The sequence below is a fragment of the Carassius gibelio genome, chromosome A8 (assembly GCF_023724105.1).
Source record: "Carassius gibelio isolate Cgi1373 ecotype wild population from Czech Republic chromosome A8, carGib1.2-hapl.c, whole genome shotgun sequence".
Lineage (NCBI taxonomy): Eukaryota > Metazoa > Chordata > Actinopteri > Cypriniformes > Cyprinidae > Carassius > Carassius gibelio.
Window position 1 is genome coordinate 4,621,875 of NC_068378.1, and position 26,843 is coordinate 4,648,717.

The window sequence follows — 26,843 nt, forward strand, 5'->3', positions numbered from 1 at the left end:
TTGTAATGGTTTAAAGTATAAATAAATTATACATATATATATATATATATATACATATATATATATATATATATATATATATATATATATAAAACTGAGATTTTCTTTTTACTTGCAATTTTTACTTTATAACTTGTAATTCTGAGAAAATGCCCTTTTTTATTTTTTATTTAGCAATGGAAACTGGCTTCCATATCTTTAAGATGCGGTTCTTGCATGATGAAAGAGATGTAAAAATGTGTGAAGCAATACAAACACCAGGCTTCGTTAAAAATATGACAATCTTATTTTATTTGAGGAATGTTACAATTGCCATTAAATAATTTGCATAATCAATTAATTAAATTACAGGAAGAAATGTGTATTCTTTGTCTATTTAGTACAAAATGCACAAAGTCATTTCCATGTCATGCAATTATTAAAAACTAATGCAGACAGAGTTCATTTCTCTGAAGTCTGGATCATCCCACAGTCTAGTTGTAGTTTCTCAGGAAAACCAATCTGTGAGGCTGGAACTTCTCTCGACACAGCGGGCATTCGCTCTAGAATAAGAGCAACAAAGAAAATGTCTGATCAGACTGATCAGAGACGCTGAACTTGACACCACTGCTGTATGTTGTGTATAAAAGTCTTGCCTTGGTATTGCACCATTCAGTGATGCACTCCCAGCAGAAGAGATGACCACAGGGAGTGCAGCTGGTGTTCCTGCGCTCCTCCAAACACAAGATACAGCGCGAGGAACGAGACGACGACTGGCTGACCTGAAGACTGGAGGAACAACACAAGATACATCACCTCCCCTCATGAGGATACAAGCATCACCACAATAATAATAATAATAATAATAATAAAAGGTTTATATTCTGCGGCAAGTGGAAAGGCAGTGAAAGGAAGCAGCCTTAGGGCACTACAGTATCTTTTCTATTGAAAGAGCTGCGAAGCATTAGTCAGATGTGTGGAGCAGTACCTGGGGAGCAGGTTTCTGTGCTGCTTCCACTGCTGTCGAGCTCTCTGTCTCTGTCTGAGGTTGTTAAACTGCAGTGTGAGAGTGATGCCCAGCTGCAGCAGGGACAGAGCCCCCAGCAGACGGTAACTGGTCCTGATCCACGGGTCGTCCCCAGACACATGCCCCACTCTCAGCTGGAGGAACACAGTCACACGCTCACACACAGATCCTACTCTGATGATAATAATAATAATAATCAGAACGATTTCTGAAGGACCACTGAAGACTGGAGGAATGATGCTGGAAATAGGGCTGTGACATCATAGAAATAAATTACAGTTTAAGGCATATTTACACAGAAATGACTTATTTAAAATTATAATAATATTTCGCAATATTACTGTTATTATTTCCTAATATTACTGTTAATATTATTGTATTTTTCAATCAAAAATGTCTGCATTGGTGAAAAATTAAAAAATAATAAAATGATAATAATTCTTACTGCCCCCAAATCTTTGAATGGTAGTGCATTTCAGAGAAAAACAGGACATTTTATAAGAAAAAAAAAAAAAAAAGCGAGCCTTGATTTTAATGATGAGGAATTGGTTGAAGAAAAGCCTCAGGAGCAAATGCTACAATGCCATGGTGAGAACTGGGGGGTTTTAAAGCAACCAATCACTTAAAGCAAAGGTCCCAAGATATCAGCATGTTTTTGGACATTACCAGGGTAATACCAGGGTATACTCTGCAGCACATTGGAGTACAGTGTAAAAAAAAACTCTATCGCACACCGGACACATTATTCTGAACTTGCATTCTCAGATTAAATGCTGCGATCCAAAAATAGTGAATCGAATCACCATTCTGGTAAAAGATCGGCATATTCTTTCATATCGGGCAGATGCCGATATTTACATTATCGGCCGATTCCGATAACGTTCCGATAATATTGTGCATCCCTAACAAATACTTACATAACTTACACCTGTAGCTCTTTTGCCAATGTGGTAAAAGGCTCCGGTGATGTAAAAGACGGCCACATGGAGTCTGTACAGCAGTGTGATCCCCTGCTGCAGGGCAAATACGATGGGAACCAGAGCCTTCCTCTGAGACTCCGTCAGCATCCCTACAGCTCTCTGAATCCACAGCCGCACATGTGACAACGGACTCCAGGTCCTGCTCGTCTGAGGAGCTTCTGCTTCCAGCTCATTCTCAACGCAGATCAAGACCTTGTCCAGAAGATAAGGCACAAACGTGTGGAAGAGGATGAGCGCGGTTCTGCGCATCCGTGAGGGGATTCTTCTCTGGCTGGGGTCCACCTGGATGATGCTCACATACTCCTCGCCCAGCGTCTGGTATCCTTAATGAAACAGACAACAACACAGGGCTCTCAAGCTCCACACGTGCTCAGACGAGGAACACATCAGCAGTACTGCAGTGACTAACTCACCAGATAAAGTGGTTAAGACATAGTAGGTCAGATCAGACAGTAATTCAATTTCCTTCCTCCACTGAAGCCAATGTCTGGAACCTCAAGGAAAATAAACAAATAAATCTTTGAATAAACAGCTCTATTAAAGGGAATGTATAACAGAAAACAAGATTTTCATTTTTTTTAAATAAAAAATCAGAATAGGATACTACTCTTATAATTATGCACCAGTGTTATATTTGATTTATTGATATATTATTGTATTTTTTGAATTTACTAATAGTTTTATATACTTTTTTGTGTTATTTAAAAAGAAATACTACAATTTCAATGTACTAAATACTAAAATAAATACTGCGACTGTTTTAGTGCAAGACATGTTGATTGGTATTTAGTTGTAGGTGAGAATTAATAGAAAAAAATATGTAAGCAATATCTAAATGTGTATGCACTAAATGACTGGAGCTCGTGCACGTGATGTGTTTGTGAGTGAGTTACCAGCGAATGTGTGGAAGAGCTCGTTAGCGTTGTTTGTCAGGTTCTTCTGGTAATACTCATCTTTCTGACTCGAGCGGATCAGCTGCGGCTGGTTCGCGGGAACTAGAGGCATTGCTCAGCTCGGAAACCTTTAGGACGTGTAATTCATCTATCTCAGTTCACAAAAACGGGGATCTATTGAGTTTCTGAATCTATTTTCTGATCTAGGTCAGTCTCCTAACTGTTCATGCATCTAACACTTCCGTGTTTGGTCACGTGACGCTCACACGAGCCCTCCATTGGTCGGTTGGTAACAGACGCTTTGCTGATTTGAGATCAGTTTGCCTGCAGATGTCTACAATAGAAAAATCGCCCTCACTGAGCTGAGTTCAGTATCAAGTCTGATGGTTACACACCAGATAATGACTGACGGCACGAACGAATGAATAAATCTGGAAACGTATTTACTATGATCGAATAATGAGAACCTCTGCTGGTAAAACGCAATGTAAATGCAGTTATGATCCTAAATGAAAATACACATCTGTAACTTTGTCGGACTCGAAGATGAAGACACACGTGAGTCTTCAGGCGTTCAATTTAGTCAATAATTGTTTTATTTAAATTAATTTGATTTTCTTATCCATTTATTTTAATATATAGTCTGTAGACTTATAAAATGCCATGTGACTGGTACTAGTGTGTAGGCCTACTAATCTGTTATTATTGTAACATTATTTATTTCTCCATCCTGCTTTAAAACAATTTATTGTCCTAATACAGCAACACTATACTACTGCAGTAAACACTATACGCTGTGTACAAATCCTTTTTCCAGTGAAAAGTTGGCTTGTCTGAATCAGGAACAAAATATAGATCGAGCACCATTTACAAGTGACAACATTTGGATATGAAAGGACAACAGAGAATTGACTTTTTCACTAATGGAAAAGTTATTATGTATTATATGGACTATTTTGGCCATGGTTAAAAATGTTAAAAAATGATTTAATTATTCTTTTGTTTAGCTTTTTTACCGACGGGTCACTTTTTCGCTTTATTAGATGTGAGTTGATGGACTGGAGTGATGTGGATTACTTGTGGATTATTGTGATGTTTGTATTAGCTGTTTGGACTCATTCTGACGGCACCCATTCACTGCAGAGCATCCATTTGTGAGATACTGATGCAATGCTACATGTCTCCAGATCTGATGAAGAAACAAACTCATCTACATCTTGGATGACATTTTCAGCTAATTTTCATAACACGCACCAGTGCATCACAGCTTCAAACAGTACACTGTCAGAAAAAAAGTGCAAAAAAAGGTACCTTTAGGTTTAGATGGTACAGAAGCGTCCTTTAATATTATCTAATCCAATTTTATGTGTATTGGTATAAGAACAAAATGAAATGAAATCCATTTTTGAATATCTATAGCTTCTTTCTTCTTTATTCACTTTTCCTCTCATTTGTAGTCTCTGTTTAACTGTTCACAAGTCACCTCCTTTGTTGTAAAACCTGTTTTTTGTTACTCTAATCCACTGAGATCTATCCAAACCATTAGAACACACACACACACACACACACACACACACACACACACACACACACTAAACATCTTTATTCAGCCCTTTCCTAAGACTGATCATGAAAGCCATATTAAGGTCAGACTGCAGTTTTTGTCGGTGCCTGTCGAAGGCTGTTTCCTCCCAGTGGCAGTCAGGGAAGCACCCCATGTTTACCCTTGAGAATAGGGATGGCTTTCTCTCTCATTGAGACTCACGTGTGACTTCTTGCAGGCAGAAGTGAGGTTGTGCAGAGGGCAGCTGTGTGCGGATGAAGCAGCAGTTGAACCATCTGAGGTATGGATGAAATGAATAATTTAATCAAGAGTCTGCTTGGTAGAGACAAATGCCCAATACTATGTTTTTAGTAATGTATGTGTGTTGTGTTGGCAGAGAACTCTTTAACACTTTAGTTTTCAGCCAGGATTTGGATCTACAGTATGACACTATTGTATTTTTCTGAATTTATCTCTAAACGTGTTTAATTAGTAATATAACGTTATATATTATACCTTCTAAAAATCAAGCGTTCTTAATTGTACTGAATGCGCACTTGTAGTAAACTTTATCTCTTTAAAAAACTGTACTGATAATATAATATTAATGAAATAAAAGGCCGGTTAAGTATACTTAGAGTACACTTTCATATTTCACACACGCTAAAGTAGATTTTTAAAAAGTGCACTTTTTAATAATTAAAAATATATACATTTAAATACTTTAAATTACGTTTTAAATAATGATTTTTAATAACCTTTCATCGTGCTTATTTTGACATACTAAAGCGCACATACTTGGTGTGTTATTCGATATTTAATTATTAATATATTTTAAATTTACTAAATTGCAACTTCATCGTTACAAATGAGTGATTACAAATATGTTTTAATACATGACATACATGTTTTAATAGAGATTGCGTTAAAGCATATTTTAGTGCTTGTCAGTACATCTGGCGATACACTCTTATACACTCACCATATTTCAAAGACAATAGAAGTTTTAAATATAAAGATGTACTGAAGTCTTAAGTTGGTCAAAAAGCTTTCAAAAGTAGCAGCTTATCGCATTAAATATAAATTTAAACTATAATGCATTTCCATTGAATTGAAAATAACGTGCTGTTTAAGTTTATTTGAAGCACATTCTTTTAAAATGTTATAACTATTATTTTTATAATACAGTGATGCAAGAGATCCATGATGTGGCAAAGGTCTTACAAGTAGTTATTTGAACTAGGACAACAGAAAACACCATACAATTATACCTTAAAACATATTAAATGACTCAATCGCTCCAACTCTGAACAGGATGTCTTTCGAAATTCAGAGTATTGAAGCTGAAATTAATTTCCAGAGAAGGCAAACATGATTCAGGTGCTATGATAAGAAGTAAACATGCTGTTTTGGACGTATACTCGAGTCCTTTCAAGGCTTATAGACTCTAGTAAAATATTTTTTATCATTTAGTAATGTTTTAACTACGTAGTGGGGCAATGAAACGTCAAAAGGTGTTATGGGAAGTCACTTCAAAGGACTCTGAACCCTTTTTGTGTTGATTTATGAACGCACAGCAGACAGCACCTCCTCCAAAAAGTGTTAGAGTCAAATATGAAGACATAGAAGATCGCTTCTGTTAAAGGATCCCAAAGTGGGTTGCTTTTAACCCGTTTACATAATGTATCTGAAGCGTGTCTCTACAGACAAAATGCCAGGATTTTAAATGTTGCATCACCGTTCTGCTCTGTGCCAATGCCATTGTGTATAATTAAAGACAGAGTTCAAAAACCTATATAGATATAACTCAAAGTATTAAGTCTTTCTTACTAAGTCAGACAATACGGGCCATTTCCCATACGCTCGAGCCGTATCCCGCCCACCTGTGAACGACTCCTCTGCCCTTACTTGTCTAATTTCGACGCAGGGAGAACTGTTGCTCCATAAGGGAACACCCACTGTGTACAAAGAGCTTTCAGATGACAGCTTCCTTTACCTGCAGTGTGGAGCTGTGTGCCCGAAGCCTTTGCCTGCAATGAAAAAGGCATATTCTTTGTAGGAAAGTGGATGGGATCTGTAAAACTGGTGTCTGGAGAAGTGTTTCACATCATCTCCAGCTCTCGCTCTGAACTACCTGCTTCTGTTTCCTCAAGACCTCCGTTTACAAAGGTAACGTGAGACTTCACAATGCTTTCACTCTACTTTTTCTTTTCAACATTTAGTAATGAGGACGTTTTGCTCGGACGAGTTTACTCAGGAAAGTTTGTCTGGCACATTAAACACGGCTTGCACAGATGTAAAACTGGATAATGGATTGGGAAGTTAGTTTCTGAGTTTCACTTGGGCTTTTTTCTCTGAGAGTTTTGTTTTCTGAAACCCAACACTTCTTACTCGGGTGCTCAGGTACAACGAATGAGAAGTTTTTGAGAGGTTGATGTTGGGCTGTTGTTGTCTTTCTGTGATTGGATGTGACATTGTGTGGGTTCATCTCATCAAAACATGTGCAGCTCACATTTCACCCCAAAATAAGAAGAAACATTTTTTTTTTTTTTTTTGATATGTTGACTAACATACAAAAATGCATGTAAATCATATTTCAGACAATGGAAGTAATTATGAAATTAATTATTAAGATAATAATTGGGTCAAAAAGCACTTTAAAATTCATCTAATTACCTTCAATATGTTGAAATTGTAATACATTTTAATTTTAATGCAATTAACATGCAGTTAAGTGTGTGAAAACATTACATTTTATGCATATATATATATATATATATATATATATATATATATATATATTTTTTTTTTTTTTTTTTTTTTTCACGTATTATAAAGTGTACCTTTGTTCCCAATGCATGTATTTTTTTCACTCTACTGTAATAAGGCTAATATATATATATATATATATATATATATATATATATATATATATATATATATATATATATATATATATATATATATATATTTTTTTTTTTTAAGGTAAATCAATAACATGTTTGAGATTCTTTGAGATTCCTTTATATAAACATCCCAACCGTGTTCTCTACTTACTCACAGGAGAAACCTGATTTAATCTGCGTCTGTTAAACTTGACCCGCGCCTCAGGCTAAACGTGAATCAGACAGCCATAAATTAAAACGTAACCAGTGTATTTAGGCAGGGAACACCCTTCTATCTATGTGATTTCAGATGTTTATCTGCAGTGGTTATAATTCATCCGAGTCACTTTGGTTCCATTTAAAGTAGATTTTGTCTGTGAGTGTGGGCGACTCAGTCATGCCCGTTTCCTTTGGAAATCTCAGCCCAAACACTGTGTGAAGTAGGACGTCTAAGCGAGTTGCAATGCGAAGCGGTCGGTTGAAACTGTAATAAAAGCTCTATTGTGTCATGCTGTCTGTGTAGAGCTGAGCGACTCCTGCCAGCTGCTACGCCGTTAGCTTGTCAACACACATCTGATGTTCACCGTGCACCGTCTCTGATGTTTTTCTTTCTCATGCAGACATCAGGGAAAGAAAGAGAAGCAGCTATAAGCCAGTAGAAGCTTTAGTTTGCTGAAGCTGAAGTTTGCTTCAGTCAGATCGGTCAGATCTCATGTCATGTTGTGTATTGAGAGCATTGTGTTCTGGGGGATGTTCAGATCAGCTATGTGTCTTTGTTATTGCTTCATCAAAAATGGCTTTACTGATCCGGAAGTAAATATTCTGCACCTTTCATCAATAGTTACACTCTTTTTGTCTTAAATTAGTTGAAAGGAAGGAAATTAAGCACAAGCGTGCATACTAACACTGTGTTTCCTGTCAGCGCTGTGCACACAATGGCTTTTGTGTGTCTTTCCGTGGCGGGGGTCCGAACGGACGTTTTGTGAGGCAATGCATCTTCCTTGCTTCCTAATAAAACTGAGGTTCAATTGTCTGTGCCTCTGCCTCTGCTTTTAGCCTGAAGTGAATGAGAGAACAACAGCGCTTCTGATTCATTCTGAAATCTCTGACCCATTCAGTCATTGAGCTTCAGAAACCTCTGATGTCACATTAATACTGAAGATACAAGAGAACCTCATGAACAGGTTACATCTCACCCCCAGAGAGAAAACAATTCAGCGCATATATTCATTGTGATAATTATGCACATCTCCCCCCATTCTTACTACGCCAATGCAACCATAAAGTGTTTCTCATTAAACTATTATACTGTAATTATATTAATAATAATAATAATCATAATCATAATATGAAATATTGCAAATAGTTGTCATATATATTTTTTTACATTACTTATATGACAATTATTTGCAATATTTATTATTATTATTATTATTATTATTATTATTATTATTATTATTATTATTATTATTATTATTACAGTAAAGTAGAGCATTACAGTATAAGAATTTAATGAGAAACACTTTTTGGTTGCATAATAAGAATTTAGGAGGAAATGTGCATAATTATCACAAAATAAAAGTCACAATAAATATACATTTATTAACACGGTGTGTGTGTGTGTGTGTGTGTGTGTGTGTGTGTATATATATATATATAACTATAGTTGCAGATAATATAACTACATTATCTGCAACTAATTATTATTAATAAATAATATTATTACTGAAATAAAAGGCCACTTAAGTGTACTTTAAGAGAGTACACTTTAATGGAAAGTGAACTTTGCAATAATGTCTAATGAAAATATTTCAAAGACAAAAAGTCCATTGAAATGGTTGTGAGATTAAATATAAAGTTGTACTTAAGTCCTGCTAAAGTGGGCCAAAAAGCACTCTTAGCTTCAGCTAATTGCATTTAATATAAATGTAAACTATAATACATTTTCATTAAGATTAAGATATCTTTGATGAAATCTGAGCGCTTTCTGACCGGCCATAGACAGCAATGAAACTGACATGTTTTATTGTCCAGAAAGGTAATAAGAACAGTCGATGTGACAGACTTTACTGTGAGACTTTATTCATCAGCTTTACTCATTTTAAAAGTATACATTTACAGTGCATCATATCTACCGGCATCAGGTGAAGTGTTTCTAACAGAGCTCCCATTGTTTAGTCTACTGAGGAATGTAGTGGATCCTAAGCCAGACAGATTGGTTTGAGCTGAGCCTGAGGGTCGTGTTTTGGAGGGAGGGGGTCGTGTCATCGCCTGGTCTGTTACCTGAGGCCAGGTGTTACATGGCAGACACGTCCAGTCCTGCATCCTCAGGTATCAACATGTCATGTCAAACACAACAAGCACTCAAAGTCATGATTACAGCAGGCAGTTGACCCGTCTCTAGCTCACGGAGTCCCACTCCTGAGAGAACAGAGAGAGGTGTTCAGGAAGACACTGATTGTGATGGCAGTGTTCAACAGCAGCCATGCAATAAAAGAGAACACTTGAGAAATGACATCATTTGTTTTGATTCTCTACAGTGATATGAATGTTTCCATTCTTCCATGTGTTTCTGTGACATTACCATGGTAATACTATATTATATTGGGCATGGTACCAAGATAAACCATGTTTTTGTATGTGTAGTTTTTTTGTACCATGGCAACAATGTTTTAACATGACATTTAACATATACAATTTGACAATAATTGGTTTTGTTGTGTTTGTTTTTGAAATATGTCACTATGGTCATTTTTCTGGATAAGATATATTTTTTCTGGATATGTTTTTGGATCTGCGTATACAATAGCAGAACTTTGGCAACACCAACGTTTTATTTTTAGTTTTGATGCATAAATATGATTCAGTCAGGATATATTATTTCACAGTACTTTTTCAGGGGGACTGTTTAAAAACTACAAAAATAGACAATTACAATTTCTTTTTTTTTTTTTTTCTTTTTTTTTTACAGAGTTTAGACTTGGTCACTATTAAAAATCTAAAAATCTTTACACTTTATTGGAAAACTGGAATTTCCAAATAGACAAAAACATTTGTGCATGTGCACATATATATATATATATATCAGAGGTTTAAGATGTATACGTGATATAGATACATGATATATCAGAGGACCACACTATCATCCTCTGGTACAGTCACTGTAGATCTGCTTTTTGTAAGATGCATCAGGAGTTGATTGGTTTTAGTCAAAGATCTTTCAACCTTGTCTGACCCAGAAAACAACATTATTACATTATTCTGATTTAGTTTCAGCTATTTTTGAAGCTCTTTGTCATACCACAGATTCAGATGTACATCTGTTTAATGATGGTTTTACACTTTTAAAAAGTCATATAACATTTAATGAGTGACAAATTAACTACTTTTCACAATTTGAAAATATACACATTAAAAAATTTTGCCGTTAAATAACAGTAATTTTCTGGCAGCAGGGGTGCCAGTAAAGTACTGTTAATTTACAGCTCTTAACCATTAATTTACCACTCTTATTTTTTAACAGTATTTTACCGTAAATTCTACCATGGAAATTAACTCCACTCCCACTGCTTCAAACAGTTCGAGTTTTTAAACTAGCATTCCTACGATGTTAGTACTATGAACTTATTTCATTTGAGTCCACTGAGAAGGAATATTTCTTACACTTAATGTGCAGTAATAAAGTAACTAAATACATTACTTTTACTCAAATCACTGCAGCTCATTGTCAGCTGTATTACACATGTATGTGCTGAAATACTCAACACAGAGATCATCACTGTATCAGCAACTCCACATTTACTGCCTTTATATAAAGCAGCAGAAAATCAGAATTTGTGGCTCATCATTGACTGAAGCACCAGCTCTACTCTCCAGCACAATGGTGAACAACAAAACTACATTAAACTAAACGATCTCTCTTGTGCAAACACACATTAATACAGTCGAGTTCAGTATTTACTCTCATTATCAGTGTATGACTTTGCCTAATTTTTTTTCTATGGATGTTCACAAATATTTTAGTTAAATTAACTTATTTTTCATTTGGTAAATCTGACGTTTACATTTTACAGTATATTACTGTTTTTCCTTGACTTGACGGCAAAAAACTGTAGAAAAACACTTTTTTTTGCTGGCAACCATTAATTTACGGCAAGAAACAGTAGAAAAACAGTTATTTACTGGCAGCAGGGGTGCCAGTAAATAACTGTTTTTCTACAGTTTGTTTCCTGTAAATTAATTACAGTTTATTACTGTTAAATTATGTGACTTTTCAACAACTAAGGTTTTTTTTTTTCATGCTGTAACAATGCACCTTTGGAACCTGTTATAGCAAAACAAAAGTACACAGAAGAAAAAAAATCTGATATTGTTGTTTATAGATTGACAAGAACAATTACTATTATTTCTGATCTAATAATTGATACTACAGCATAAGGAACACTGCTGAGCCATAAGTTATGAAAGACTGTTAAGAAAATGTCACTCATAATAAATAAAAAAAAACCTTTGCTGAAATTTAGACAGAAATATCAAGAATCAGCGTATGAATCACAACAATGGTGACAATCCACAAAATAAATGAACAGATCAGTTATGAACATCACAACACATGCTACTAAAACTTAAAACAAATGCAAAATTATAAGCACATAAGAATTCAAGAAAATAAGTGAACAATTCAGGGGCATAATTTATTCATGCCGCAATGCATGCTGGGAATCATGGATGAGTTTTATCCTGTGCTGGTACCCAGCATGCATTGCATCATGAACCTTTTGATTGTCACCATTGTTGAGATTCATATGCTGATTGTTGATGTCTCTCTTTGAGTGTTGTGGGGACTGCTGGCTGAAATACTTTTTAACTAAAACTAGTCGTTAAATCCATAAATACTGGTTATCTCACTACTTTTCAATCTTACTAAATTGAAGTGTCATTCACTCAAATATTTCAACACCAAATTAATATTTGATTATTATAGCAACACTTTAAGTCAGTCTAGTAGATCATGCCTGTTAGAAACAACCATAATCACTTGATTATCAAAATTAATACTGCTGTAATAGATGCATCATAAAGATACAAATACAGCAATAAAACAAAATGTAAAGTGTAAAAGTCAATGGTCAGGAGCCCAACTAAAGCAAACACTGATCTCCACAATGGTGACGCTAAACGAAACAGTAACATTATCATCTAAATCTCTTTAATTCTCAATAAGATCTTTTGATCTCTGTTCTCTGATCTGACAGAAATAAAGTCAGTCTGGTTAGTAATGTGTGAAGTTGGTGAAGCTGTTTGTTGATCGTTTAAATCTTCAGTTGATTTCATCTAAGGCTGTGGCTGAAGTCAGTTGTATTTCATGTGTTTGTCTTGTTATGTTTTTTTTTCTTCAGTGATTCTACTCATTAACAGCAGCTGTTGATCATTGTCTGAATTCACTCATTAGTGTTCATTCTCTCTGTCAGGTGGACTATATTAGTAAACTCATGTAGGGAATAGTGAATGAGGGTGTAGGGTGTGATTTGAAACACAGCCGCTGAGTGTCGAATTTGAACGTTGTTAATTTACGATATATAGCAGCAGGCTACTACTCGAAAACGATGAATATTACCCAGAATGCACTGTTTTAGTGAAAAACAGTATTTGGCCATTTTTTTACAGCGATTTTTAACAGTGTACAATGCATTTGATATATAATGTTTTTAAATCCGTACACATTTGTTTTTGTGTAAAGTGTGTTCATCCCATAGGTGTAATGGTTTTTATACTGTACAAACTGTATATTCTATGGCCCTTCACCAACCCTACACCTAACCCTAACCCTCACAGGAAACTTTGTGCATTTTTACTGTCTCAGAAAACCTAATTCTGTATGATTTATAAGTGCTTTGAAAAATGGGGACATGGGTTATGTCCTCATAAGTCACCCTCTCCTTGTAATACCTGTGTCATACACATGTCATGATACAGAGTTGTGTCCTGATATGACACACAAACATGCCCATGTCTGTGTGTGTGTGTGTGTGTGTGTGTGTGTGTGTGATTATGATTCCTTAGGTATTAATAGTCAGTCAGTCAGTTATTTCCCAGTGTTTGTGTGAAAGTCTTGCATGTGCTGTGTGTGAACAGGTGTTCTTCTCTCTGCAGGTGTGGTTTTGCTGTGGGTCATTGGCACACTAACATCACATCTACAGGTCAATTACTGGCTGCGGAGCTCCATCAGATGGTTGTGCAGCTCCTCCATCCCCGATCACTGAACCCTGAACATCTGCCGAACATCCTGCTGTACGCTGGAAACCAGAGGATCTTTCGTTTTCATAAAGAGCACTGTTTGGAGACGACGGATAACTTTGTCAGGAGTCTGTAGAACTGGAATCACACACGACTGTTGCTGGGGCTGTTGAATACTATTGCATGTGAATGAAAGCAGACTGAGCAATATGGATACAGCATCTGTGAACACCTCCCTGTTCTCTGGCACTCAGAGCTTCATTACGGATTCTCCAAACTTGTCCATGAGATCTGTAGGCTTCACCAATGACACCGATTCGTCCCGCAGCAGCACGCTCTTACACTGGAACTTCTTCCTGGCCACCAACTACATCAGTGTGGGTGAGTCAAACGTGTTTTTATTAAGAAAATGAAAAGGGTAAGTTCCTACCTTCATGTAGGAAACAGCTTTCACTATTTACAAATTGCTTATTAGCATGCATTTTACTAGCATATTGACAGAGATTTTTTCTTGTATTTTTACGAGTCCTATCCCTGGCTATTTTCTTCATTCTTCCCATAGAGCAGAATAAATAAATAAGTAATAATTAATCAATTAAGTTATAAAAAAATATATATTGTAGATGCTATAAAAATTATAACATGATTATATACAAATATATTTCAATATTTGTGTATTATATGTATCAAACATATTTCAAAATAAAGATATTTGCTAAAATACGTTTCAAAATATATTTAGATAAATATATTTTAACAATTTTTTTTTAATAAATAGTGTAAATATATAAATATAGACATTTTAAACGCAAAGTAAAAACTATATTTTTTGCCCTCTGTCAATATCAGTCCAAGAAAATACATTTACAATTCACATTTGAAGAAGAACTGGATTTCTTGCGCCTATATATATAATATATATTTAGCCTGTAAACTGGAAATATTAAAAAAAAATATATTTTGTTATATTATATATAAGGTTGAAACTAAATAAACCGGTATGTTCTATTTCCATTTCCTATATCTTGTTGAGCTCAACTGTTTGCAGTATATGTTTAGCATATATTTCAAATATATTTATGGCCACAAAATGAATATTTGCAGAAGGGATACGTTCAAACTCAAGCGTATTTTGGAATGTTTGGAGTCTATGATTCTAATTTGAATATTTGTTGCTAAAGTCAACAAATATGTTTAGAGCCTCAGAGCTCTGCCGTACAGATTCTTCTCCAACATGTCGTGCTCTCTTTTGTTCTGCTGGTTAAAGAGGTCGAACATCTGATCTTCTTAATGAATCACCTATTGTTCACAAGCTCTTGCAGTGTATGTTAGTGAAGGCAGTCTGCGGTGCAACCATCAGTTTATTAGCGGCGTCTGACTCACTGCTGTACGTGAGGTTATCTCTCAGATCCCAGTCTAAATCAGATAAAACAACTGCTCCTGGCAAACCTCCAGTTCTCGGTCAGCTTCACGAACGAAGGATTCCTGATTTGTGGTTCGTGTAAAGCCCCTGTGGCGTTAAAATGTGTGAATGTTGAGGAAACTGTTGTGCATAGGAAATTAGTGTTTGTATACATCCCATATTTTGGTCGAGTTATTCAGATAATATACACAGTTCATGATACACATTGTAATCATGTTTTGGGTTTAGAGTAAGCAGCAGACTTTCAGCATTGGACGTCTATGGAGAAAGAGCTATAGTTAATATTCACAATGTTTTGCAAGTATAGCTATAATCCTTAACATAATGTGTGATCAGATAAACATTTTACCAAAAAAAAAAAAAAAAAAAACTCATCCCATATCTTCCATTTAGTGAATTACTGTTAAAATCATATTAGTTTATTTTTACAAACTGAAGGATGTGTGGAAAGTGGTAATATCAATATATCACACACAGGTCCCTAAACTAAAGTGTGACCATAAATTCTACTTCCTTTTTACGTTTTGATTTTAACTCTTTAGTATCCTGTCTGTTGCCCCCTATTAAATTGTTAACCCTTTATTATAAGGACCTATTCTCATCAGATGCATATTACTAGCTATTTTTAAGTACATATAAAGCATATATTCTGCCTGATTATATTTTAGATCCCTTTACACTCTCCCATAACTAAACTTAACAACTATCACTACTAATAATCAACAAATTAGGAGTTTATTGATGCAAAAGTCCAAGTTAATAGTTAATAGCCAGAACTGGAACTTAAAATAACCATTACATTTAAAAAAAAAAAAAGAAAAAAAAACATTCAATTTGTAATTTTAACAATAGTAACCACAGTAAAATATGTTTAATAATCAATTTAAATGGTGATTAAATATGGCCCGTGTGTATATTGTCAGAAGAACATCTGTGGCTTGACCAGGCTCTCAAACTACTCTGGATACATTTCCTGATTTTTATTTTATTCTTTACACTTACAAAGGTAAACTTGCCACCACATGTTCTGTGTGAAGGATAGCACAAGAAACTAGTTTCCTAGCACTGAAGCTCCTTATCTTTCTACAGAAGCCCTCTGAATTCTTTAATCACAGTATAATTGTGAGCTTTTGGGCGGACACATGTTCACTTCCAAACTTGATGTCAAAGTTTCCAGACTCCACCGGTAACATGTCCCAACAGGTCATTGTCAGAGGCCCGTTGAAACGACACAAGCGCACAGACTCCATTCGTCATCATCATCACCTGCTGACAGAAGATCCTTGCAGCCGTAGGGCACTCCTGCATCCATCACTCACCAGGCTCCATCACACTTCCTGTTAGCACTTATCCGTCAGATTTGGGTGCATATTGTACTTTACACACTTTTACACACAGCATTATTAAGTAAAGCTCCTTTCACAAGAAACAAGTTCGTCATCGTCATACTCTAATGGTCCAACAGAGGGCAGAATTAGTCTTGTGTGTGCTCTCAGAGATGTTAATGGTTGAGTTCACTTCAATACTACTACTGCACACTTTGTGTTTGCATATACAATTTGCATTTGAGGAAATGTGTAGCATGCAGCAGAGCACTGGGATAGATGTTTCCCACAATGCAATGTGCTCAACCTGACCCTCCGTTCCAGGGAATGAACACAATTACACAAATTTCAACTCTTTCTTGACTCTTTATTTGAATCCTAAAAATATTTATAATAACTATTTATATACTTCCTGGGATGATGTGAATTTGATGTGGTTCACTGAATTAAACATGCAGAGTAACGAATGTGATGCTAAGTGTTGCATAATGCAGAGTTTCACACCTTTTGGATTTCGTAATTTGAGTCTATCACATTATTCACAGGTGAATACATTCTAGCGGGTGAACCGCTTCTGGTGTTTTTCGGAGGAAAGGGGTTGGTTTGTGTGTGTGTGTGTGTGTGTGTTTTAAAGGGCAGGTATCATTTGATGCTCTCCCTCATTTGTCATCCTTGTTGAAGAAGCAGCAGCTGTGGAATGGTTTGCACACGTCCCTCATGGATCAGTATAATCAGGTGCACCTTGTTATTTCGGTCTCTCTCTGTGATTCTGCCTGGGTTTGTGTTTGTCACAGAGGACCATCTTCACACTGATGGGCTTGATTACACAGGAAACTATTTTGCTGGCTTCCATAATCAAAAAATCTGTAAAAGGCTTTGATGGTTATTTATTTGGCTGACAGCCTGAAAAACCACAAAGCTAATGTAGGCCACCGATTTCCCCCTGCAGTATTATAAAAATAAAACACTAATATCTGGAACAACACGTATTAATATTAAACAGCTTGTACTTGACCTTTATTTTGTACGCTACGCTTCAAAAGTTTGGTGTTGGAAAGATTGATATGTTTATGTATTGATAGTCTCTTATGTTCCCCAAGGCTGCAATTATTGGATCAAAAATACTTTAAGAAAAGTAAAACTGTGAAATATTATTACAATTGAATATTTTTATCACACGATCCTTCAGAAATCATTTTAATAGTGTATGCCGATGTGCTGCTCAAGAAACATGTATTAGTATTTGTTGTTTCAGTTATGAAAATATTGGCTCCTTTTAACTAAGCTATTTAACACAATTCTGATCAAACTGTTTCTCCTCATGATGGTCGTTCAAAGACAACAAGCTAAACGCTAATTCTTTGCACCAATGCTAAGAGTGCATGATTTTTTTGTCTTTTTTATTATACTTATTATAATTTAATGGAGGAATTTTTTGTACATTAAGTTAAACTAAATGAAAATGCTTTAAATGAACAAAGTTTGAGTTGTTTTATAGATTCTTTTATATGTCTTAGCACAGACATCAGCAGTAATATAATGGAAATGAAAGCGTTTTCCTGCTGACTGCTCACTAAAGTAATCTCAGCTCATCAGACTTGGTTTTCCTTTAGAGAAGCTATTTCAGGATAAAGTGCAAAAAATACTAATTGAATTTTCTAGAAAAAAAAAAACACACAGACTTCTTCACAGTTTATAGTTTTGCACACCTGTGGCAAAGACCTTGCCATTTATCTGTTGTTTGGATCCGCTTCACTGACTCTTCTCTGCTCGTCATTCAGTTGTTTCTGTTTGTTTCACATCTTCAGAGCGTGCAGATGTTGAGCAGGACCCTGCTAGAAGATTTTGAGAGGACAGTAATATCTGCATGTGGCTGAATCTTTGGCAGTCGATCGATCGATTCGATGCATGATCAACATTAAGGGCAGCTTAACAAAAAGCTTGCACATCAGATTTTCCTGACTCAATGCGTGAACTTAAATGTCCGTCTATGGAGGCACTTTAACCCCGATTGATTTGGTAAGATAATTCAAGTCAGATTTTGGACTTGGATTTAATTCCTGCTTTTCTTAACATCTTTTATGAAACAGCCCCCTGGTTCTTTGTCTGGTGTTATTCCCGAATGTGTGCCGCTGGTCTACCTGGATGTATTTTGTGTTCTGTTGAATAAGAATGTAAAGATCTGCATTTGGATCCTCTTCGTCTCCTTCACAGACCATACGCTACACCTTCACAGTAAAAATGAAGAAAAAAAAATAAAATAATAATAATTAACATAAAAAATAATGGTCACACTTTATTTTAGGGTCCACTTCTCACTATTAACTAACCATTAACTATGACTTTTGCCTCAATTAACTCCTTATTTGCTGCTTATTAATAGTTTATAAGGTAGTAGTTAAGTTTAGGGTATTGGGTAGGATTATGGATGTCATGCATTATATGTACTTTATAAGCACTAATAAACAGCCAATATGTTAATAATAGACATGCTAATAAGCAACGTGTTATTAGTGTGAATTGGACCCTATACTAAAGTGTTACAAAAATAATTATATAAATTATAATAAATAAAAATGTAATAAAAACAAAGCATTTTTAATTAAAGAATGTTCAATCAACAAACTACACTGAGTTAAAATGACTTAATAACTGGTAGTGAAAACACATTAAGTTGATTACATTCACACACACACACGAAATTACTTACAAAAAAAAAAAAGCTAAAGTGACTTTTTTATATTTTTTAACTTACAATCATGCATTTATTTGAGGTGTGGTAACAGTGCCTCTGAATGTCGTGTGTTTGTGTGTGTGTGTGCTAATGCGGTTGTGTGTGTACAGCTTACACAGTTGTTGTGTTGCTGCTCCTCTGAAGAGCTTTAGCAATGGAGTAACTGTCCGGGTGCTTATCAGCGAGTGCAGGTGCAGTGTAAGTTATCACCACCCATGCACTTCTAGGAGAATCAACAGGCTTCCACTTAAGGAAGCCATCAGGGCTAATCAGGATGATGCGAAAGGCCATCAGTGTAAATCCACAGCCATTCCCCCAACACAAATAGCTGTGCTTTATGTGTTTATGTGCTGCACCAAAGCTCACATTAAGGCAGAAATGTAGCCTACTCCTGTAAGATAGGGATATGTTGGTTTAATGGCTTACTTTTGACACAATGTTTTAAGCGAGCTCTTCAGGGACAGATCTCTAATGTTCAGCCTTTGATTTTCTGCTCAGTCTCTGACCATTGTAAAACTGCTTTGCAGAAAGCTTTTCTTTTTGGAAGAAAGGCTAAAAAAAACACAATTTAATAAAAACCACTGGCAGAGAGAAATGAGTCGTGAATCCAGTTTTCCATTGTAGCATTTTCTCATAGATCTCAACAATACATTATTGATGCTGTGTCCGGGAGCATCTGTCTGAAAGGATTTTATTATCAGTTTAACAATGAATTATTGTCATTAGTCTTTCTCAGTCACCCATGACATTTAGGTTATTGTTCTGTGTCTTATCAATTCAAGATTAATTCATTAAATCAGTGTTCTGGGTTCAAGGGAAGGGCTTCTGTCAGTGGCATTTGTGGCAAAATGTTAACTAGCTCAGAAAATTGAGATGCTACGATCACAGAGTCACATTTTCAGATTTTGTTAATCAGCATAAATTCTGGTTTAGATTGCAGATTATTCTAGTCAAGAACCACAGAGAGAGAAGACAGTCTGTCATACGAGTGACTAATCAAGTGACTATTGATCGATTGATTGTTTGATCGACCGTTTAATTGATTTAATTGAATTTTGGCAGTTTGGATAGAATGCCAGTCAGATTTCCAATGGAAATGTTCTAACCAATCTTTACTGAGAAATAGGTACTTAATATCAAGCAGAACTTTACACATTAAAAAAAATGCTATTCTCTCTTGCTATTTTTTTTTTTTTTGTTGTTAATATTTGCCAATGAGGCAAGAAAATTAATCTTGTTTGCCTCCTTACTTTTTTTTCTTCTTCTATAAATAGGATTTAATAACCTAAATAATTTTGATTCCCAATAAATGCATCTTTACTCAAAAAAAAAAAATAAATAAATAAATAAAATAAAATAAAATAATACACACATTTCTGTCTTATTTTCATCTCTTTCATGTGGTATTGCTTGATGGTAAATCTTTGAGCCTTTGTTTCAACAAGAAACTGAAGGAAAATGTTAAAACCTTTGTGTATACATTTTAAGCTTCTTTCGGAAATTGTGTTCATATTCTTATCATTATCAATCTTGTGAAATACTGTAAACTTCTCAAGATTTTTTTTATTTTTATTATTATTATGCAAACCTCTGAACACCTCTATAAAAGTGGCCAGTTAGACTAAAGCTTTGCATTTTTTAAGCTTTTACTGTTTTGTGTGCAAAATGCATGAAATAACATTACCACTAAAAGTTATTTGTACTGAACAGCAACCTAAAATCATTTATTTTCAATAAGAGCAGGACATTTAATGCAACAGGAGTGACACAGACGGTTGGAATTGATATGTGAATATACAGTACAGACCAAAAGTTTGGACACACCTTCTCATTCAAAGAGTTTGCTTTATTTTCATGACTATGTAAATTGTAGAGTCACACTGAAGGCATCAAGGGCTATTTGAGCAAGAAGGAGAGTGATGGGGAGCTGCGCCAGATGACCTGGCCTCCTCAGTCACCGGACCTGAACCCAATCCAGATGGTTTAGGGGTGAGCTGGACCACAGACAGAAGGCAAAAGGGCCAACAAGTGCTAAGCATCTCTCGGGGAACTCCTTCAAGACTGTTGAAGACCATTTCAGGAGACTACCTTTTGAAGCTCATCAAGAGAACGCCAAGAGTGTGCAAAGCAGTAATCAAAGCTAAAGAAGAACCTACAATATGACATATTTTCAGTTGTTTCACACTTTTTTGTTATGTATATAATTCCACATGTGTTAATTCATAGTGTTGATGCCTTCAGTGTGAATCTACAATTTTCATAGTCATGAAAATAAAGAAAACTCTTTGAATGAGAAGGTGTGTCCAAACTTTTGGTCTGTACTGTACATGAGGCTGTTTCCTCCAGAAGTGTAGACAGTGTTACTCATGATATAAACATCTTAAGAGCACTAGCTAGAACCAGCAGTACAACAGCTTGGTGCCCTCCAGCCGTTTAATCTCCGTCAGTGTGAACAGACCTGCAGACGTTCGGAGGACGACGCGAGAGCTTGCCGTTTGAGGCTGAGACTGTTGTCATCACATCAATCACACTTCTTTTCAAGAGTACCATCATTTTTATTCACACCAAACTGAATTTTCCTTTCATTCACCGGTTGTAAATCCTGTTGGTTTATGAATGAGATGGTTAATGTGTGTTTGTAGTTTGAGAAAAGCTCTTCGTTTCATTTGCCCAGAGTCATCTCAGCCGTGTTTCAGCACAGGAGACATGATGAGCTGCAGATGATGGATAACACCACTGAGAATCTGACTTCTCTCTTTCTTCCCTGGGGAAAGTGATTTAGCTCCATTTCTGCTCTTTTATCCCCAATCGTTTTGAAGAGCTTGAAACTCAGAGGATGGGGATAATGCGCGGGTGAATCGAAACCTCCTGCCGGGGGGATTACATCTCACTGCAGTTTGTGTGTGGTCTGATTGCTGTAGAAGCAGGTAAACGTTTTGATGTGAGCGACATCTTTCATGACAACACTTAAACCGCCTGTTTCATTAGCAGAGATGTCATAAGTGAATACAGAGAACGCAGAGGAAACTAGAGGAAAAAATAGACACAGAACACACAAGAAGTGAAGGATGATTGTCACACTTTTCCAAAACTGAGTGAGCTGCATTGCTGTCTGTTGACCACATCTAACCTGACTAAGGTCTGTTGCCTACAGTCCTTTTGAAAGAGTTTGACAGCAATAAATTGTTAGCTTGAGGGAATGAGAGTGCCAGTGACACTGCCAATGAAAGTTATGCAAATCGGATCTGTCTGATACAGTGGTGAAATAGAAACACCTATTAGTGACCAACCGTACAGAAGCTCTGCAGCATTATTTTAATTGCTTAAGGCTGGAACATACTCAGGGCCGCATGGGACCGGCTTCCACAGAACCCCAATTTAATAAGGCTATCATTCACAAAGCTCTACAAATCCCCTGCCCATTGTGTGATCACTTAGTAAATATGTTTGTTTAATAATGCTTTTGGCTACCAATGCTTTCAGCTCAACACAAAAAAAGTTTGTATATTCTATCTGACAAAATCAGCTTTTTTGTCTTTTAACCCAGACTCAGAGTAAAAGACTCACAGGAGTGGGGCAAAAGGCATTAGTAATGCAGTGCTGAAATTTTTTAGCTAAATTAATATGCTGTGCATGATATCTAAGTTAATTATTGTTCAAAACATTCTCTTCTGCTGTTTGTTCCATAACTTTAATTTAAGTATATATATACTATATACATATATATATAACACATGATAGGTAAAAGAAAAAAAAAAGATAGCCTGAATACACTGTAAGTCGCTTTGGATAAAAGCGTTTGCTAAATGCATAAATTTAAATTGTTTAAATATTAATTTATATATATATATATATATATATATATATATATATATATATATATATATATATATATATATATATATATATATATATATATATATATATATATATATAATACACATACATTGCTAACACAATACTTAAGGAAAAACAATTCAAGCATAAATTGGATAAACTATTCTAATCAACTGAGCTATTTTTATCAATACTTATTTGGTATCGAGTTATTTCTAAATGTTCCTCTCACTTTGCTGCCATATTGGGTGGATTTTTAACCGAAAGTGAAAAACAGCACTGCTTCTCTTTTGCTACAGCCTTTGCATCACTTTCCCGATGATGCCTTAAAATGCTGCCTATGTAGGCATCTCACTAGATTTGAAAACACAGCCCATGTAATTCTCCAGTTTAACGGCTCAAAACAGAAACCAAATGGTTAATCTAAGAGATGCCCCGTTCGTCTGCAAAGCAAACTCATTAGGCATTCATTAGCCTACGATGTGATAACATATAATATAAATGTTAATGGCTGTCGCTAGGCTAAGAGTCATGTATTAGACACCATTAGTGACTGTCATACTGCAGAACCTTTTGATCTATGCCTAATAGCATTATGCTAATTGCTGGAACGGTACCGCTGGAGCAATCTTAGAACGCAGAAGATTTGGGCTTTAATTTACAACCTTTGCTTTTGCAGGCCAGATCTCAAGACCCCTACCACTGGCATGTCATATCTCATTCATCACTGACATTGCTGTCGTATCCAGTAATCGGATCTTTTGAATTGATTTGTGTTGATTTGCAGTGAAACAGTAGTCAGTGGATGCACACAGATACAGGAAGATGTGCTGTAACGTCTTAGTACAAACAAGCTCTTTTGGGTAGTTGCCAGTGTATTCTGAATTGTTGTTGTTTGCTTTACTAAGTCTGAAGAGTGCACTCGAATATATTGGATTTTCTTTTTCCCCATTAAAGGGATACTCCACCCCTAAATGAAATTTTGTCATTAATCTCTTGCCCCCATGTCGTTCATCTTCGTAACACAATTTAATATATTTTGGATGAAAACCGGGAGGCTTGTGACTGTCCCATAGACTGCCAAGTAAGTTACAACTGTCAGCCGTGCCACAAGGATGCGCTGTTTTCTTTCAAATCAAAGCATAAATACATGCAGAAACAGCGACGACGATCAGTGATGAAGTTTGTACTCCGTTACAGCAGCATGGTGATATGGAGAGACTCAGAGGAGACTGTTAACAAAGGAATTGTTGAATAAAGTCGTTATATTTATTTTATCTGTGTACAAAAATTATTCTCGCCATTTCATAACGTTATGGTTGAACCACTGATGGCAGATGGACTATTCTGATGATGTCTTTCTGGACCTTGACAGTGTAATTTACTTTTACAAGCCTCCCGGTTTTCATCCAAAATATCTTACATTGTGTTCCGAAGACAAACAAAGCTTTTATGGGTTTGGAACGACATGGGGGTAAGTGATTAATGACAACTTTTTCATTTTTGGGGTAGAATATCCCTTTAAGTGAGTATCATAAGTCCGCTTGCATAAAAAAAATAATAATAACACACCTCTCCTCAACAAACCACACTAATTTATTAAGCAGAAGTAGTAAAATATATTTTCTTCTTCATTGAACCTTAAATCCTAAATAAACTGATTACAGATGAAGAAAAATATAATGAATATAATGAATGAATTAAATAATGAATGAATGAAGGCAAATCTATATGAGCTTAAAATGGATTTTAAAGGTAGTTAGCTTGAGGGAATATCATTTATATAATATATACACACACATACAGTTGTGGTTAGAATTATTGGTACCCTTGGTAAATATGATCAAAGAGGGTTGTGAAAATTAATCTGCATTGTTTATCCATTAGATTTTTCATTCAAATATGCTAAAAAAAAACTAGGTAATACAAAGGCCAAATTCCTTTAATCATCCATCACAATGAGAAAAAACAAAGAACATAATTTTAATGTGCAGCAAAATATTGTTGAGCTGTACAAAATATAAAGTGGCTGTAAGAAAATAGCTAAAGCATTGAAAATCTCCATCTCCACATCAGGGCAATAATTAAGAAGTTTTAATAAACAAAAAATATTAGGAGTAAAAAAAAAATAATATGTCAGAACGTAGACTCAAAAAAACACATTAGATATTGGTTAGATCCACTTATTATCTACTTATTATTAACACTCTTAAGGCAGGTGTTGAAGATTTGCAACAGTAAAGTAAGTAAAAACCTTATTACTCCAGATACATATTTTATGAATCTGGAGTACTAAAAACTTTACTATAGGTTACTAAATTTACTAAGTTACTAAAACTTAATTTGAGCCTGAGAGGGTTAAGAGTTGTAGCATCTGTTTAGTTTTTGCTGAGCAATGTTGCAGTATTTTAAAATTAAAATATAATATTAAATTGATGTGCAGTCATAGGAGTGCAAATGTTAGCTATTTTACAACCGCCTCAAACGTATTACGTTCTGGAACTTTCAGTTTCCTTATTTGGTCTTTTTCCTGTTCTTGTGTAGTTAATGCTGGTAAGTTATTTTTAAGTTAAGGTATTGATGTTAATGTGTTGTATATTGTCTGTTATTCTCCTTCAATGTTCAGTAAACTCCTCATTTGATCAAGATCCTCCTTGAGCACTTTATCTTACATTAGCATACACCCTTACTGTAACAAAATCACGGACCCAAACAGTTTAGTTAGCAGTGTTTTTTCTTTCTTTTGTTTTTGTTTTCCTCCCTCTCCCGGAATGGCTATTCCAGCAGTCTGACTCTTATGCTTGGAGCAACTGGACCGTTCGCTGGAGGACCATACCAGGGACTTTCTCGATCTGGCGTGGCTTACCCACTTCCCCCGACCGCTCGCTCTCAAACTTCTACTACACTGGCCTGAGCGAGCTGTGTAAGGCACGCCTACCAGCGAACGGTCCCCTAGAGGATTTTGCCGCTTTCGTGGAGTGGGTGCTGGAGAAAAATGGATCTTCATGGACCAGAAGAGGATATCTCCAGCCCCACTCCCGACCCAGAGACCAGCCAGCCGCCATCACGCCGCACGGAGCCACAGCCCACTGCAGCCGCAAAGCCCGAGCCTTTCACTGACAAGGAGAAGAACCTCGAGATCGCAACTGACCAGGTGTGTGAGCCGGCAACACCGTGCGTCGTGGGAGTTTTAGTGGAGATTGTGTGCGTGGAGGAAAGCCCTGCCCACACTTCTGCGACTGAGGGTGAGCTGTTTTTGGTTTCTGGAAATTATATGGAGCAACTTATGGACCTTATGGACTGGTCTATGGAGGTAATCCCTGAATTTTCTGTTTCTCCGCCGGTTCCGCCCAGCCCTGAGTTTTCTTGTCTCCACTGGTTCCGCCCAGCCTTGAATTTTCTGTTTCTCCGCTGGTTCCGCCAAGTCCTGAATTTTCTGTGTCTCCGCTGGTTCTGCCCAGCCCTGAGTCTCCTGTATTCCCTCCCAGCCTCCCTCTCCCTCCTCCTAGACCTGCCAGTTCCCCTGATCCACTTCTGCTGGTTCAATCCAGCTCCATATCTCATTTCTCTCTGCTGGCTCTGTCCAGCCCTGATCCACCTGTGTTTCCTCCCATCTTTCCCTCTCTCATCTCCTCCTAGACCAGCCAGTTCCTCGACCTCATCTCTGCTGGTGCCAGACAGTCCCGCAGCTCACCCTCAGTCCGCGCCATCTGGGCGCGATGGTTCACCGCTGGACTGCCAGTCTCCAGCTCCGCCTTGGCATGTGAATTCCCTGTCTCCGCCTCCAGCCTCCGAGCCCTCGACTCCTCCTCGGTCCTTCGACCCAGCGGCTCCGCCTTGGCTATTAGCTCCCTCGTCTCATACATGGCCTGGCATCCCACCTGCTCCACCAGGCTCCCTTGATCAGTCGTGGACCGTTCGCTGCCTTGGGACTCCATTCCTCAGGCTTCACCTCATCACTCCATCCCTCAGCTCTGTCA

The 26,843-nt window shown here is 36.4% G+C and overlaps 2 protein-coding genes across 2 annotated transcripts in view; one reads left to right on the plus strand and one right to left on the minus strand.

The window, feature by feature from the left end:
- Positions 1-263: 263 nt before the first annotated feature.
- On the minus strand, positions 264-3,699 carry pex10 (peroxisomal biogenesis factor 10). The gene is made up of 6 exons (XM_052603570.1): positions 2,880-3,699; positions 2,400-2,480; positions 1,924-2,309; positions 968-1,140; positions 636-768; positions 264-542 (listed from the first exon to the last, which is right to left on the minus strand). The coding sequence occupies exons 1-6, from the start codon at positions 2,989-2,991 to the stop codon at positions 474-476; spliced, it is 954 nt and encodes a 317-aa protein (XP_052459530.1). The 5' UTR covers positions 2,992-3,699; the 3' UTR covers positions 264-473.
- Positions 3,700-6,379: 2,680 nt separating this feature from the next.
- Positions 6,380-26,843, plus strand: part of LOC128018214 (1-phosphatidylinositol 4,5-bisphosphate phosphodiesterase eta-2-like) — a 125,810-nt gene continuing 105,346 nt past the window's right edge. The window contains exons 1-2 of the mRNA XM_052603588.1: positions 6,380-6,591; positions 13,461-13,925. Of these exons, the coding sequence (XP_052459548.1) occupies positions 13,754-13,925 (172 nt within the window). The 5' untranslated portion in view covers positions 6,380-6,591; positions 13,461-13,753. The remainder of the gene's footprint in view (positions 6,592-13,460; positions 13,926-26,843) is intronic.